Source organism: Micromesistius poutassou, assembly GCF_964030765.1.
Source record: "Micromesistius poutassou genome assembly, chromosome: 22".
In the NCBI taxonomy this organism is placed as follows: domain Eukaryota; kingdom Metazoa; phylum Chordata; class Actinopteri; order Gadiformes; family Gadidae; genus Micromesistius; species Micromesistius poutassou.
Genome location: NC_140292.1, coordinates 2266137 through 2280990, shown reverse-complemented (window position 1 = coordinate 2280990; position 14854 = coordinate 2266137). Strand labels below are relative to the sequence as shown.

The following is a 14854-nucleotide window of genomic DNA, read 5'->3' as shown; positions in this document are numbered from 1 at the left end:
TCTTCAACCTGGAGCCTCAGCCTGGCGGATCAGGACCCGGACTGTTGATCACAGCACCCCCTGCTGGGCGGCTCAGGAACACTGAGAATGGTCTGTCAAGGTGGTCCTTCTGAACCCCCTACAACTGAAGAGGAGTGTGAGAGTGTCTGTATTATCAGGGGAACAGCTCATTGGTTTCAGCATCGCACTCAAATGAAGGACATCCTGTCACACGCTGGTTTCTCAAGGGTTATTTTATTGCTCACAGGCTCTAAATCAGACACAAACACAGAGCTTTGTTTCCTGTCGACCGCAACACAGCAGATGAACAGGGAGTAGCGTTTAACGTGGTGAAGGCCAGGGGTCAGGGGCGGGAGGGTTGAGGCTGAGAGGTCAGTGGTCAGGGGAGGAAGGGTTGAAGCTGAGGGGTCAGGTGAGGGAGGGTTGAGGCTGGTATTTGACTCTGTTGAAGTCGTCCACAGTGGTCTCCACCACCGGTGTCTTCCAGTGGCTCCAGAACCTCTCCAGAGCCAGAGCTAGAGACAGGAGCATAGCAGCCATCTGACCGTACACACACACACACACACACACACACGCACACACACACAAACCGGTATGAACCATAAACACACACACACACACACACACAAAAAAAACACATTACACACAAGGTTGGACATTTTTCATGCTTTTGTTTATTTTAGGTACGAAAATATACTGTGTGTGTGTGTGTGTGTGTGTGTGTGTGTGTGTGTGTGTGTGTGTGTGTGAGCCTACCAGAACAGTGGTGAAGGCAGATATGACTCCTATACTGACTCTGATGAGGAAGGTCAGGTGACTCTTCAGGATCGGACCACAGGGCTGGAACACAGCCTCGCCATCATCATCATCATTCTAGACCGGCTGAATCATGTATATGTGTGTGTGTGTGTGTGTGTGTGTGTGCCTGTGTGTGTGTTTGTGTGCCTGTGCGTATGTGTGTGTATACCTTGGAGTGGACCCACAGTTCCTCTGAAGTTGCAGAGGTGACAGGGTCACGGGAGGTCACAGGGTCATGGGAGGTCACGGGGTCACGGGAGGTCACGGGGGCATGTGACCGTCTGACGGACACACAAGGAGCGAGAACTGTACTGTTGCCTAGAGGAGGAGAGGAGGAGCTGAGAGGAGGGGAGAGGAGGAGAGAGGAGGAGGAAAGGAGAGAGGAGAGGAGAGGATGGGAGAGGAGGAGAGATGAGAGGAGAGGAGGAGAGGAGGGGAGAGGAGAGGGGAGGAGGAAGAGAGGAGAGAGGAGAGGAGATGGTTTGTTTTTGGTCACAATCATGTTGAGTAACTAACAAGACAGACAGACCGACAGACAGACCTCATGTGGGTGTCGTGGGTAGAGGAGGAGTCAGGAGGGGAGCAGAAACAGGAAGGAGGTATCTGATCCTTCCAATCAGAACCACTCTTCAGACCACAGCAGGAGTCCTGGAGGGAGAGAGAGAGAGAGAGAAGAGAGATGAGAGAGAGAGAGAGAGAGAGAGAGAGAGAGAGAGAGAGAGAGAGAGAGAGAGAGAGAGAGAGAGAGAGAGAGAGAGAGAGAGAGAACAATAGAAACTTGTTTGTGTGTAATTCGTCGTTCTTGCATGTCAATCAAGAGCTCCAGCTGATAAGTAGGTAGGCCTTTCCCGGACCAAGTCAATCATAACTGTCCAAACTGGATAGAATAAAGAGTCATACCGAACTTATAACAATTATGGTCATATATTTGGGTAATAACGGTACAGTGACATACAACAAACAATACAAAAAAACTAACAATAATCCATAAAACAAACAAACAATGATCCTAGGCCTATCATGCAATCATCCAAGGCCTAGATGGGAAATCAACCCGTGTCTCTCCAAAAGAGCCCCACCAGCAGAAGTCCCTGCATGGAATCAACCTGTCACTCAAAGAGGCTCCGCCAGGCTGAAGACCCCTGGTTGGGAAATCCACCCGCGTCTGTCCTAGAGAGCAGTCCAACGTTTTGACTAAAACACAGACTTCTTTCTGTCAGGAGGATTCTGAGAGCCGCTCTGTACCCAAATAAGACAAAGCCTTTGTTACCCAGATGGTAATCTATTGATTGAAGCTCCTCTAGCTCCTCTCAGTTGGAACACTGTCTCCCTTCCCCTAGGGGGTCAAATACAGCCTTTGAACCCATCCCCTGAAAGGTGTCATGAAAACAGGCACATTCCAACAGGTACAGAGACACAGAATGTGAAAACTGATTTTTCCCATTACACCTTGACCCAATTAATAAACAGGGGGTCCGCTGAGAGACTCGTACCGTCAGCTGTAGCTCCTCCAGGGGCTGCTGGAGCTCCGCCTCCGCTCTGTAGAGAGGAGTCACGTTCAAGAACAACTCCTCCATCCCCCGCTCGATCTGAGAGGAGAGGAGAGGAGAAGAGAGGAGAGGAGGAGGAGAGGAGAGGAGAGGAGAGAGGAGAGGAGAGGCGAGGAGAGGAAAGGAGGAGAGAGGAGAGAGGAGAGGAGAGGCGAGGAGAGGAAAGGAGGAGAGAGGAGAGGAAAGGAGAGAGGAGAGGAGAGGATAGAAGCGAGAGAGGAGGAGAGGAGGGAGGAGAGGAGAAGAGGAGGAGAGGAGAGTGGAGGAGAGAGGAAAGGAGAGGAGAGAGGAGAGGACAGGACAGGGGAGGAGAGGAGAGGAGGAGAGAGGAGAGGAGAGAAGATAGTAGGAGAGGAGAGAAGCGAGAGAGGAGGAGAGGAGAGGAGAGGTAAGGAGAGGAGGAGAGAGGAGAGGGGAGAGGGGAGGAGAGAGAGGAGAGGAGGAGAGAGGAGAGGAGGGGAGAAGAGAGAGGAGAGGAGAGGAGAGGAGAGAGACGACACATTAGCCATAATGGATACACAGTAGAGACAGTAGAGGCAGTAGAGACAGTAGACATTGGAGACAGTAGAGACAGTAGAGGCAGTAGAGACAGTAGCGGTCTTCACCTGGGTCTGGACCTGGATGAGAGGAGCTGACACGATCATGAGGGCCAGGAACACCACGAAGACCAGGGCAGAGTACTGGGGAGAGAGAGGCGGTGATGGGTGTGCTTGTGTGCATGTGCGTATGTGTGTGTGTGTGTGTTTGTGTGCATTTGTGCATGTGCGTGTGTGTCCCACCACCAGCAGTAGGGTCCTGGTCCGTGCTGCCGAGGCGCTGAGTCCCAGGATGGCGATCACCACGGTAACTGGTCCGAACCCCCTCAGGACCAGCAGGCCCTGGGTACTGGAGTACTCATCCAGCTGAGAAATACACACGTACTATTACCATAGACATAATAAAGAGTAAACGCCACATTGGCTGCTGGGTGCAAGAAATGCAGCTACCATCTTGGACTGGTCATACTCTTGTTGCGTAGCAGCAGAAGACACAAGATGCCAGAGCACTGTGCAGCATATTCCTGCTCAAATCAGTGGACCATCGCAAACAGGGCTCGGGGGATTACTTTTCCAACAGTTTGGCACAGTTTGGCATCGACAACCATCATTCTGACTTGTCGTCATTGGTTTTGTCTGTGTGTCACAACCCCACAAGGGAGCACGAGAAAGAAGCTCTGCAAAACAGTCCCCTTTCAGGGGTTTTAGCGTATACAAAAACGTTCATGTGTTTAAATCAGTTTGGTATTCAGTGAGGTGTGATTAATTAAATGCTCTGACAGTTCATTGCACCAAACAGATTACACTGAGTGGAGCGGTCGACCGGTCCAAGATGGCGGCCCCACGGCTCGTCAGCGCCAGTAGGCAGTAGCGGTCGATGCGGCGTCTATTCTTTATTATGTCTATAACCAGTATTACCTGGTAAACACATTATACTAGTACTACCTGCAGTACAAATCATACTAGTACTGCCTGTAGTACACATTATACTAGTACTATCTGGAATACACATTATACTAGTACTACCTGTAGTACACATTATACTAGTACTACAACCTGGAGTACACATTATACTAGTACTAACTGGAGTACACATTATACTAGTACTACCTGTAGTACACATTATACTAGTACTACCTGGAGTACACATTATACTAGTACTATCTGGAATACACATTATATTAGTACTACCTAGAGTACACATCATACTAGTACTACAACCTGGAGTACACATTATACTAGTACTAACTGGAGTACACATTATACTAGTACTGCCTGGAGTACACATTATACTACTACTTCCTGTAGTACACATTATACTACTACTTCCTGTAGTACACATTATACTGTCATTTCCTCACCTGTATTAGTGATGTCATGGCTCACCTGTATCAAGATGAGGTGTTTGTTGCCGTAGCCCGAGGAGAATCCCACAACGATCATCAGAATCCCAAACAGCTGGTGAGCACAGTAGAGACACAGTATATCAAACTAGAAAATGCATTTCACCCTACTGATAGCAGACCCCCTACTGATAGACCGCCTACAGATAGACCCCCTACTGATGGACCCTCTACTGATAGACCCCCTACTGATGGACCCTCTACTGATAGACCCCCTACTGATAGACCGCCTACAGATAGACCGCCTACAGATAGACCCCCTACAGATAGACCCCCTACTGATGGACCCTCTACAGATGGACCCTCTACTGATAGACCCTCTACTGATGGACCCTCTACTGATGGACCCCCTACTGATGGACCCTCTACTGATGGACCCCCTACTGATGGACCCCCTACTGATGGACCCCCTACTGATGGACCCTCTACAGATGGACCCTCTACTGATGGACCCCCTACTGATGGACCCTCTACAGATGGACCCTCTACTGATGGACCCCCTACTGATGGACCCTCTACAGATGGACCCTCTACTGATGGACCCTCTACTGATGGACCCTCTACTGATGGACCCTCTACTGATGGACCCCCTACTGATGGACCCTCTACTGATAGACCCTCTACTGATGGACCCCCTACTGATGGACCCTCTACTGATAGGATCTCTCTTGATAGACCGTCTACTGATAGGCCAACTGCTGACTTCAAACATGGGGGTCTACCCAGGTAGGATGGACCCATCAGCCAACCAGTCTACCCATCAGTCCTCCAGCTGGTTACGGTCATGTGATGGTCTATGTGATGTGTCATGTGATGTATCATGTGATGTATCATGTGATCTTACCAGCAGCAGCAGGTTGAAGCTGATCACCAGTCCTCTCATGTAGGTCCTGCAGTTCGCCATCTCACTACCAGTACAAACCAGTACAGACTACTAGAGACAGTAGAGACCAGCAGAGTCCATCAAAGACCTGTCCAGACCAGTGGAAACCAATATATATCAGCAGACAAGTAGAGACCATTAGAGACCAGTGGACAGTAGAGACCAGTAGAAACGGTGTGTCTGAGGTCATGCGCGCCAACAGCAGCTCTAGTGGGTTTAGGGAGGAGAGAGGAGAGTGTTTAGACTGAGAACCACACCAAGTTAGGACAGAGAGAGAGAGGCAGAGAGAGAGACAGAGACAGGGGGGGGGGGGGGAAGAGAGAGAGGGAGGGGGGGGGAGAGGGAGCGAGAGAGAGAGAGAGGGAGGGGGGGAGGGAGAGAGAGAGGGAGGGGGTGAAAGAGAGAGGGGGGGAGAGAGAGAGAGGGAGGGGGGAGAGAGAGAGAGGGAGGGGGGAGAGGGAGAGAGAGAGAGAGAAACAAGAGAGAGTGACGAGGGGGTGAGAGAGAGACAAAGAGACAATTAGACAGAGACAGGGAGGGAGAGAGGATAGTAGATGGGGTTTGGTTGTAGGTGGGGTCTAGCAGTAGGTGGGGATGGAAAAAGGCACTTGGTGAGACGGAGAGAATGTGAGGGTTTGTTGACACGAGATGATGACCAGCGCTGCTTTAAATAACTCTCATTATTCTCTCCCACTCCCTCCTCCCTTATCCCCCTCCCCTACTCTCTGGAGATGCAGTCAGTATTTAGAACAGAGGTCAGGACACCAGACGAGGCCTCGGTTAGAACCCCTGGACCCAGACCCTGGTAGACCCAGACCCCTGGACCCGGACCCTGGTAGACCCAGACCCCTGGACCCGGACCCTGGTAGACCCAGACCCCTGGACCCGGACCCTGGTAGACCCAGACCCCTGGACCCGGACCCTGGTAGACCCAGACCCCTGGACCCGGACCCTGGTAGACCCAGACCCCACCAAGACCCCTCTAGACCATATGGTGGACAGTATACTGGATGGGGTTTAAACCCTGGTATGGGTTTGCTCAAGCTGGGATTTCAACATGCACCATTCCAGCGGTGTTCCTGAAAGTGAAGGCCTTCCGGACACCTGGGCATGGCACCCCTGGACCACTTCAGCTCCACTTGGACTCAGACAGACATCAATGGCTTTCATCAACTTTATTATATTCAGAGAGTCCAAGAGGACATTTCAGACCAGACAGACAGCGGTGAACCAGTACAGCTGGACTGGTCGCCCCAGAGGTCCACAACGCAATCTTGTAAAAACTAAAGAACACCACCCAAGATAAATGAGCACCATGAGAGGCAGTAAGGTGAGAATCTGACAGTTGGTATCATTTAGATCCATATTGGCTGTAGATTTAGCTTCAACGATGAGAGAACTTATACTAGACGTACTGACAGACTGCAGTCTAAGACTGTAGTCTGCACACATGCTAACACAAACACAGGGGAATAATAATGAACACTGCCCCCTGATGGAGCTAAAGCACACAGCGCACACGATGTTAAGCACACACAGCTTATGGGAACCTGAGGGGGCTTGGTTCTGCAAAGTAGCAGAACCAAGCTATGTGCTAGCACATGGTGCTAAAGCACATAGCGAGAGTGATAAACAGGAAACATACAAGCTAACATACATGAAGCGAACATACATAAAGCTAAACATACATGAAGCTAACATACATGAAGCTAACATACATGAAGCTAACATACATGAAGCTAACATACATAAAGCTAAACATACATGAAGCTAACATACATGAAGCTAACATACATGAAGCTAACATACATAAAGCTAAACATACATAAAGCTAAACATACATGAAGCTAACATACATGAAGCTAACATACATAAAGCTAAACATACATGAAGCTAACATACATGAAGCTAACATACATGAAGCTAAACATACATGAATCTAAACATACATGAATCTAACATACATGAAGCTAACATACATGAAGCTAAACATACATGAAGCTAACATACATGAAGCTAAACATACATGAAGCTAACATACATGAAGCTAAACATTCATGAAGCTAACATACATGAAGCTAAACATACATGAAGCTAAACATACATGAAGCTAATAACACATTGCCCAGTGACCAGTGCGAGAGTTGTCACGTGACCAACACGTGGGCTGAGTTCATTGGCTGTGCTGCTGCTGGGTGGTCTAGGCCGTCGTTGGCCCCTCCTTCTTACCAATCTGGCAGTAGAGAGTCATCGCAAACGCCATGCCGAAGATCTGCACACAATTAGATTAATCAAAGAGTGAGTGAGTGAGTGAGTGAGCGAGCGAGTGAGTAAGTGAGTGAGTGAGTGAATGAGTACCAGCAGGATGGCGATGGCGAAGGCAATCCCCAGCACCACCACCATGTTGTTCTCCAGGAGCCCGACGATAAGGGATGAGCACGGCTGGAACACAGAGAGTACTACCTGGTACTAGCACTGACAGAGTACCACCTGGTACTAGTACTGGACAGAGTACTACCTAGTACTAGTACTGACAGAGTACTACCTGGTTCTTGTACTGGAACACAGTACTACCTGGTACTTGTAGTGGACAGAGTACTACCTGGTACTTGTACTGGAACACAGAGAGTACTACCTGGTACTTGATCGTTGTCACTGTAAATGAGGGAAACCTCAGTGTCTCTCGAGGGAAAATAAAGGTTATTGATTGATTGATTGATTGATTGACTTGTACTGGAACACAGAGAGTACTACCTGGTACTAGTAATGGAACACAGTACTACCTGGTTCTAGTACTGGACACAGTACTACCTGGTACTAGCACCAGTACAGGCCATGGTTCTACCTAGGCTTGGAGACTAGGGTGTAGGCGACTAGGGTGTAGGGGACTAGGATGTAGGAGACTAGGGTGTAGGAGACTACTTACGGTTGAGTAGACCAGGTGGCTGGCGATGGTCTGGCAGGGCTGGCTGGTGTCGTTACAGTGACATGAGGAGGGGACCGCACTGCCCCAGTCCTCTGGTCCCTTCACCAGACCACAGCACTTCAACTAGAGCCAGGTCACTGGATTATACACTGAACTGTATATACTTTATACACGGCATAATACACTGCATTATATATACTTTATACACTGGACTATATCTCGATCCCACCACTCAACTATCTCAACTGGACATCTGGTACTGCCATTGCTAAGAGCAAGCAAAGGTCGATCAGCGAAATCACAACTCTTCCGCGTCCGCAAAAGACTCAAAACTCACCTGTTCAGAGTTCTCCTAGACTCTGCATAGCCATCCAGTCCCTCCCGCCCACTATTTTATGTTGTACGTCCTGGCACTTAATGTACATTGCATTTATTTATTAGCATCTGCAGTAGCTAGCTATCACTGCGGTTTACTGGGAATGGGTTAGCCTAGCAATTGTTAGCACTTGCACTGGGTTCTATGAACATCTTTAGTGTACCAACAGCGATATATTGTTTCACTTCTTATGACAAATGTACTTATTGTAAGTCGCTTTGGATAAAAGTGTCTGCTAAATGCCCTAAATGTAAATACATACTTTATACACAGCATTATACACTGCACTATATATACTTTATACACAACATTATACACTGGATTAGTGTATAGTATATATATTATATATGTTCACCTCTGCTTCTAGTCTCTGGACGTCCATCTGGATCGCAGGAGTTTGTTGTTTGAGCGGAACGAGGGCAGAGAGACGCTCCTTAGTCCAGTCATTAACCTAAACACACACACACACACACACACACACACACACACACACACACACACACACACACACACACACACACACACACACACACACACACACACACACACACACACACACACACCTTGAGCGTGTTGTGGTGATTTGGTACTTGGTCAACAACCAGACTGATGACATCACTTCCTGTTTACCTTCTCCTTGTCCACGGCACCCACGATGCCCGCGGCCAGCAGCAGGATGAAGATGAGGAGCAGACTGATGAAGAACTGGAAAACATCAAAACATAAATACTTAATACTAGTAATATTACAGTAAATACTATTACTAGTAAACAGCCGTACATGTTACAGTAAGTACTAGTATATACAGCTGTACATATTACAGTAAGTACTAGTATAAACAGCTGCTGGTCTGCAGGGTCCTTGTGGTCTACAGTGTATCAGTCAGTCCCACTGTTCTACAGAGCAACAGTCAGTCCTCGTGGTCTACAGAGTCCTTGTGGTCTACAGAGTCCTGCTGGTCTACAGTGTCCTCGTGGTCTACAGAGTCCTGCTGGTCTACAGAGTCCTCGTGGTCTACAGAGTCCTGCTGGTCTACAGAGTCCTCGTGGTCTACATTCCTCATGGTCTACAGAGTCCTGGTTGTCTACGGCGCCCCAGTACCAGCAGCAGCAGGCAGCGGTTCTCCCTGATGGCCCCGCAGCAGCCCAGGAAGCCCAGCAGCATGATGATGACCCCGATGGCGATCATCAGGTCCACCCCAGGCAGTGCCTCGCCGGTGATCTGGAGCACAGACAGTGTTAGTCTCCACAGCCCGGTCCCTCTAGACCCTCTGGTCTCTGAAGGACCAGGTCCCTCTAAACCCTCTGGTCTCTCTAGACCCTCTGGTCTCTCTAGACCCTCTGGTTTTCAGAGGCCACTGAGAGGCTAAACCAACATGACAGGATGTTGTTGGTTCGTTAATATTGTTAATCTTATAGAGATGAGCGTAAGTGGGTTAGTGGGAACCGGATGAGATGATAATGATGATGAGGTGACAGTGGCGTAAAAAGTGGGTATGCACTATATGCGGCGCATAGGGGCGCTGCACTAGGAAGGAACTTGTTTTGCTTCAATCTCTATGCCAGTCTTTGTTTTATGTTAATAGACCCAGTAAAAACTGAGTTATAAAGTTGATACAAAAATATTATTTTCCCGTGCTTAAAAGTATGATGATTCGAATGTGCGGCCATTAGCCTACATAGTTAAAAATAATATCATTTTTTAACTCAGTTTTTACATTTCTTTGTGTGGTTTTGGGTCCAACATGTCCATATAGTATGTATCCAATAAGGATATAATTTAAACTGAAAACAGGTTTTTTTCATGTGGTTTGACTGCTGTATTTTTGAAACCTCCTTAACACAAAGTTCAAGTCATTCAGGTGTGAGGATGGAGAGAAAGAATCAGGACAGACAGGGGAAGGCAACAGGTTGATCTAATATTAGGTGGAAGTGTAGGAACAGCCACTTGCAACAGCCAAGTGATTCATTTCTAAATATTATTTATATTGAAAAATTGCATCAGCAAGATGTGTAATTTATTCAGATATATTAAATAAGGCTTGTTTGACAATATGACTTAGTGGAAAAGAACAAAGGCAAGGGGTGAAGGAGACAGACATGAGGTTGGTGATGGTATCTGCTACAGAGGAGACCAGGGATGACATCAAGTAGGAAAAACCTAAATGCCCATGGTTTTGTTACATGAAGCACAAGCTTTTGTGCAGATGTCCAGTACAGCGAATGTATTGAGCTGCTGTTTCATGTTATTTTTCATGTTATTACATTATTATTACATCATTATAGGCTACATTATTTTTTGTTTTTGATTGAGCTGATCACCTGCTGTAATATGAAACCTAAATTGGAAGTCAGTAATAAAAGTATTAAAGTATAAAAGTATAAAAGTCCATGAATCAATTATTTATATTTACAGGCTGTCACTCACCGCGTTACCATCCTTGTTGACCTTCAGGTAGATGGAGACTCCCAGGATGATGCAGCCGCTCACCTGCACAGAAACAGGCACACACTGTCTCTCCTTCTGCCGCCAACCGTCTCTCCTTCAACCATCTCTCCTACAAACGTCTCTCCTTCTGCCTTCAACCACCCCTCCTTCAACTGTCTCTCCTCCTGCCTTCAACTGTCTCTCCTTCAATTGTCTCACCTTCAAGTGTCTCACCTTCTGCCCTCAACCGTCTCACCTTCTGCCTTCAACTGTCTCACCTTCAAGTGTCTCACCTTTTGCCCTCAACCGTCTCACCTTCTGCCTTCAAGTGTCTCTCCATCAAGTGTCTCTCCTTCAAGTGTCTCACCTTCTGCCCTCAACCGTCTCACCTTCTGCCTTCCACTGTCCCAGATGCAGCCATCATGAGCCCATTTGGAAGTCATGTTTCCATGGTACATAATATAGTTTAATCTGTTTCACCATGAAGGTTCAGATGAGATAAGATATAATTAGATATAAACCCTCCTAGGTGCCACGGTTGGTTTTATATCTTCTTTCAGTGGGCTGGTTCCTCTTTTCATTGGTTGAGTTTCCTGCTAATTTCTAACTCACTATAAATACATCAGTTCAAACTGCGGTGCACATGCAAACCTCACAACACCTGGTCAACTAAACCTAACCCGCCGCTAAACCATTCATTCAACCACAAGTAAACCTTCCATAACACGAGGAGTTAAAGACCGCACATTACAGTGTGTACAGTCCACGTTTCCTGGTGAAACTGTCTGAGTGGGTGGGCACACACACACACACACACACACACACACACACACACACACACACACACACACACACACACACACACACACACACACACACACACACACACACACAGGGCGTGTACACAGTTCAAGTCTATAAACGGGTTAGCCAGCATTGTCTCCATAATAACTGTGTACACAGTTATGGTACAATCTGGTTTTGCTGTCCTGATCTTCCAGTTCCATAGCGCTCCATTACACACCGCTGCCGCCAGCCTTAGGGATCAAGAAAAAGGAATTCAACTGCCTCACATTCATACACACATTCACACACCAACGATGGTATCAGTCATGCAAGGCGACAACCAGCTTGTGGGGAGCAGTGAGTGTTGCTCAGGGACACCACGACACTCCGCACCACGCTTTAATGAGCCGGATTGAACTAGCAACCTTCCGGGTGCCAGTGATCCCGTACCTCTTGAGCCACTGCCTCCCCCTTCTGGTGCCTGGTCCTGAACCCCCCCCCCGAGCAGAGAAACATTAAGGTACCTGTGCCTGCTGGTTCAGTTGGAGTTCAACACTAAGACATTTAAGAAAATTTGTTTCACACGACCACACACACACACCGCCCAGTCAGAGCTCCACACACACCGCCCAGACAGAGCTCCACACGTCCACATACACACCACCCAGACAGAGCTCCCCACACACACACACACACACACACACACACACACACACTGCCCAGACAGAGCTCCACACGTCCACACACACACACCACCCAGACAAAGCTCCACACGTCCACACACACACACCACCCAGACAGAGCTCCACAGACACCGCCCAGACAGACAGAGCTCCACACCTATATATTTATTCAGTGTTGAAGGTGTAACTGTACAGCCCTTCCCCACCTTTATTCAGCGTTGTTGGTATTACTGCCCAGAGCGTGTTGGAGCGCGGCCCTTGGTGGTCCGGGGGTCAAACCACAGTGTGGTCCGTCTCCAGTGTGTTCCCGTCAATACTAACAATGTTTTGAAGGACGTGTGTGGCTGCAGTCCTGCTGTGGTCCAGCAGCAGAGTGGCCCTGATTTCATTAGCGTCGACTCAAAAGGCTCTTACTGTAACCAAACACAGCCACCACCAGTACCCTCCAAAACCATCACCCTCCAAACCATTACGCCTCCACACCATTAGCCCTCCAAATCATCACCCTCCAAATCATTACCCCTCCAAACCATTACCCACCAAACCTTTAGCGCTCCAACACACCCAGCGGTGGTGTAACTGGACTAGGGACGGTAGGCTGACCTGCGACTCCTGTATTTGGATTGTCATTAATCACAACTGTGCAACACACCGGCGGAACAAGCTCCCTACTAGGCCTGGGAAATAATACAATAAATTATCATATCGTGATAGACTTTTGATCAATATCAATATAAAAGAATGTTCAATATATATCGATAAGAGACTGGTCCACCAAATCTAGCAGATGGGTTTCTTACACAAACACGGTTCCATACTTATTTACAATATTTGAGTGTTTTTCATTGTTGTATCGACATTGGAGTGTTTATCCATGAAGAACAGTGGAAGGTCATATTAAGTGTTAAACAGAAGTGTTTAAATCCAGCATGGTAATTCCTAGTCTTTTTAGGTCATTAAAATTATCAATAGTTATCGATATCGATCAATATGATCAAGTTATATTGTGATATGTCTTTCAGCCATATCGCCCAGGCCTACTCCCTTCTTGCACCCTACGCCCTCGCTCCCTACGGTCTGCAGATTCCTTATATCTCTGACCACATCCTCCTCCAGGACCTCTCATCCACTCTGTTGTTTGTGTCTCCCACGCACGCCCGAGATGTTAGTGTTTTGAGAATCTAATGATGTAGTAATAGAGTGGGCTCTGTTGCCGCGCCCCCACCCCCTAGCAGGTGGTCACGCCCAGGAATGTAGAAACCACACCCAGAACACACACACACCCAGAACACACACACACCCAACACACACACACACACACACACACACACACACACACACACACACACACACACACACACACACACAGACACACACACACACACACACACACACACACACACACACACACACTTAAAGTGGTGTTTAACATGACATGAAGCCAGTCCATACACAGAACATTATGCTAGCATACAGCAGTAGCATACCATACTACTCTTCACCAAGTCACTAAATTCTACTTTCTTGGTCCCTGACAGTAACAATACGACCATCTCCAACCTTGACTCTGTAAACATATTCTGCTTATTTTGCGTAGCTTTATTTTGTATCCCATCCTACTAGCGCCCTGTACTTTCCCTCCCTCATTGAACCATCAGCTCCTCACCAGGAGCGCTGTGGCGCTGAGATACAGAACCACACGGCAGCCTTCACTTAAAACACCAGGATGGATCCACCCTCAGAGATCTGCTCACCCAGAACAGGAAGTTGAAGAAGAAGAGCAGGTACTTGATGGTCTTATTAACAGCCATGGCCTCGGTCCAGCTGGTTCAGGTTCTGGTTCAGCTCTATAGATCAGGTTCTGCTCCTGGTTCTGCTCTCTGAATGACATGGGTGTGAAACCACTTGAGAACAAAGTGACAGGACTGATAACCAAACTGGTTGTAGCAGCACATGCGCAGTCGGCTCTGTGTACTCTTGTACCTGCTGTGTAGTAATGTGTGTAGTTTAGTTGGCCTAGTATGTGTTGCTCACAAATAACTATCTACATATTAATCAACTCGGAGCCTTGAACTTTAAACCATCCATTTTAAACAACACTATGATAAAAAGTATGATAGGCAATTGCTAATCCAATTAAGCAAAAATAAAACAAACACGACAAACATGTACTTAGCAATACTTCAATATATCTTTCAAACATTTGTCCCCAAGCATTTCAAAACATACAAAGCCAAGCTCTTAAGTTGTGTCGATTTTAAATGAGAGTATTTCCTAATAACTCACCTTTCTTCCGTCTCCACTCCGACTGGCCGTAGGAGTCGGTGGGCAGCAAGGTGTGCCGGGGGGCGGGTCCTCGACCGGCTCGACCAGTTAGATCACTGGTGTATGACATCACGCTGACTGACAGCAGCTGGAGAAGTAGACTGTGATAGACACCTGACAATCAGGACGTTATACCTCCCAGCCATGGCCACTAGAGGGCA

The 14854-nt window shown here is 47.7% G+C and overlaps 2 protein-coding genes across 2 annotated transcripts; both read right to left on the bottom strand.

Annotated features, from left to right (window-relative positions):
• Positions 1-408: 408 nt before the first annotated feature.
• LOC311367751 (uncharacterized protein) lies at positions 409-5365 on the bottom strand (the record flags this gene model as incomplete). Its single annotated transcript, XM_084486570.1, has 9 exons — positions 5132-5365; positions 4271-4342; positions 3128-3250; positions 2954-3028; positions 2292-2387; positions 1340-1446; positions 968-1136; positions 757-840; positions 409-540 (listed from the first exon to the last, which is right to left on the bottom strand). The coding sequence occupies exons 1-9, from the start codon at positions 5189-5191 to the stop codon at positions 409-411; spliced, it is 918 nt and encodes a 305-aa protein (XP_084342696.1). The 5' UTR covers positions 5192-5365.
• Positions 5366-7338: 1973 nt separating this feature from the next.
• LOC311367753 (tetraspanin-8-like) lies at positions 7339-14179 on the bottom strand (the record flags this gene model as incomplete). The annotated part of the gene is made up of 8 exons (XM_084486572.1): positions 7339-7442; positions 7529-7612; positions 8097-8219; positions 8828-8923; positions 9103-9177; positions 9574-9693; positions 10900-10962; positions 14123-14179. 8 exons carry the CDS (start codon positions 14177-14179, stop codon positions 7371-7373), a joined length of 690 nt encoding a protein of 229 aa, XP_084342698.1. The 3' UTR covers positions 7339-7370.
• Positions 14180-14854: the final 675 nt, after the last annotated feature.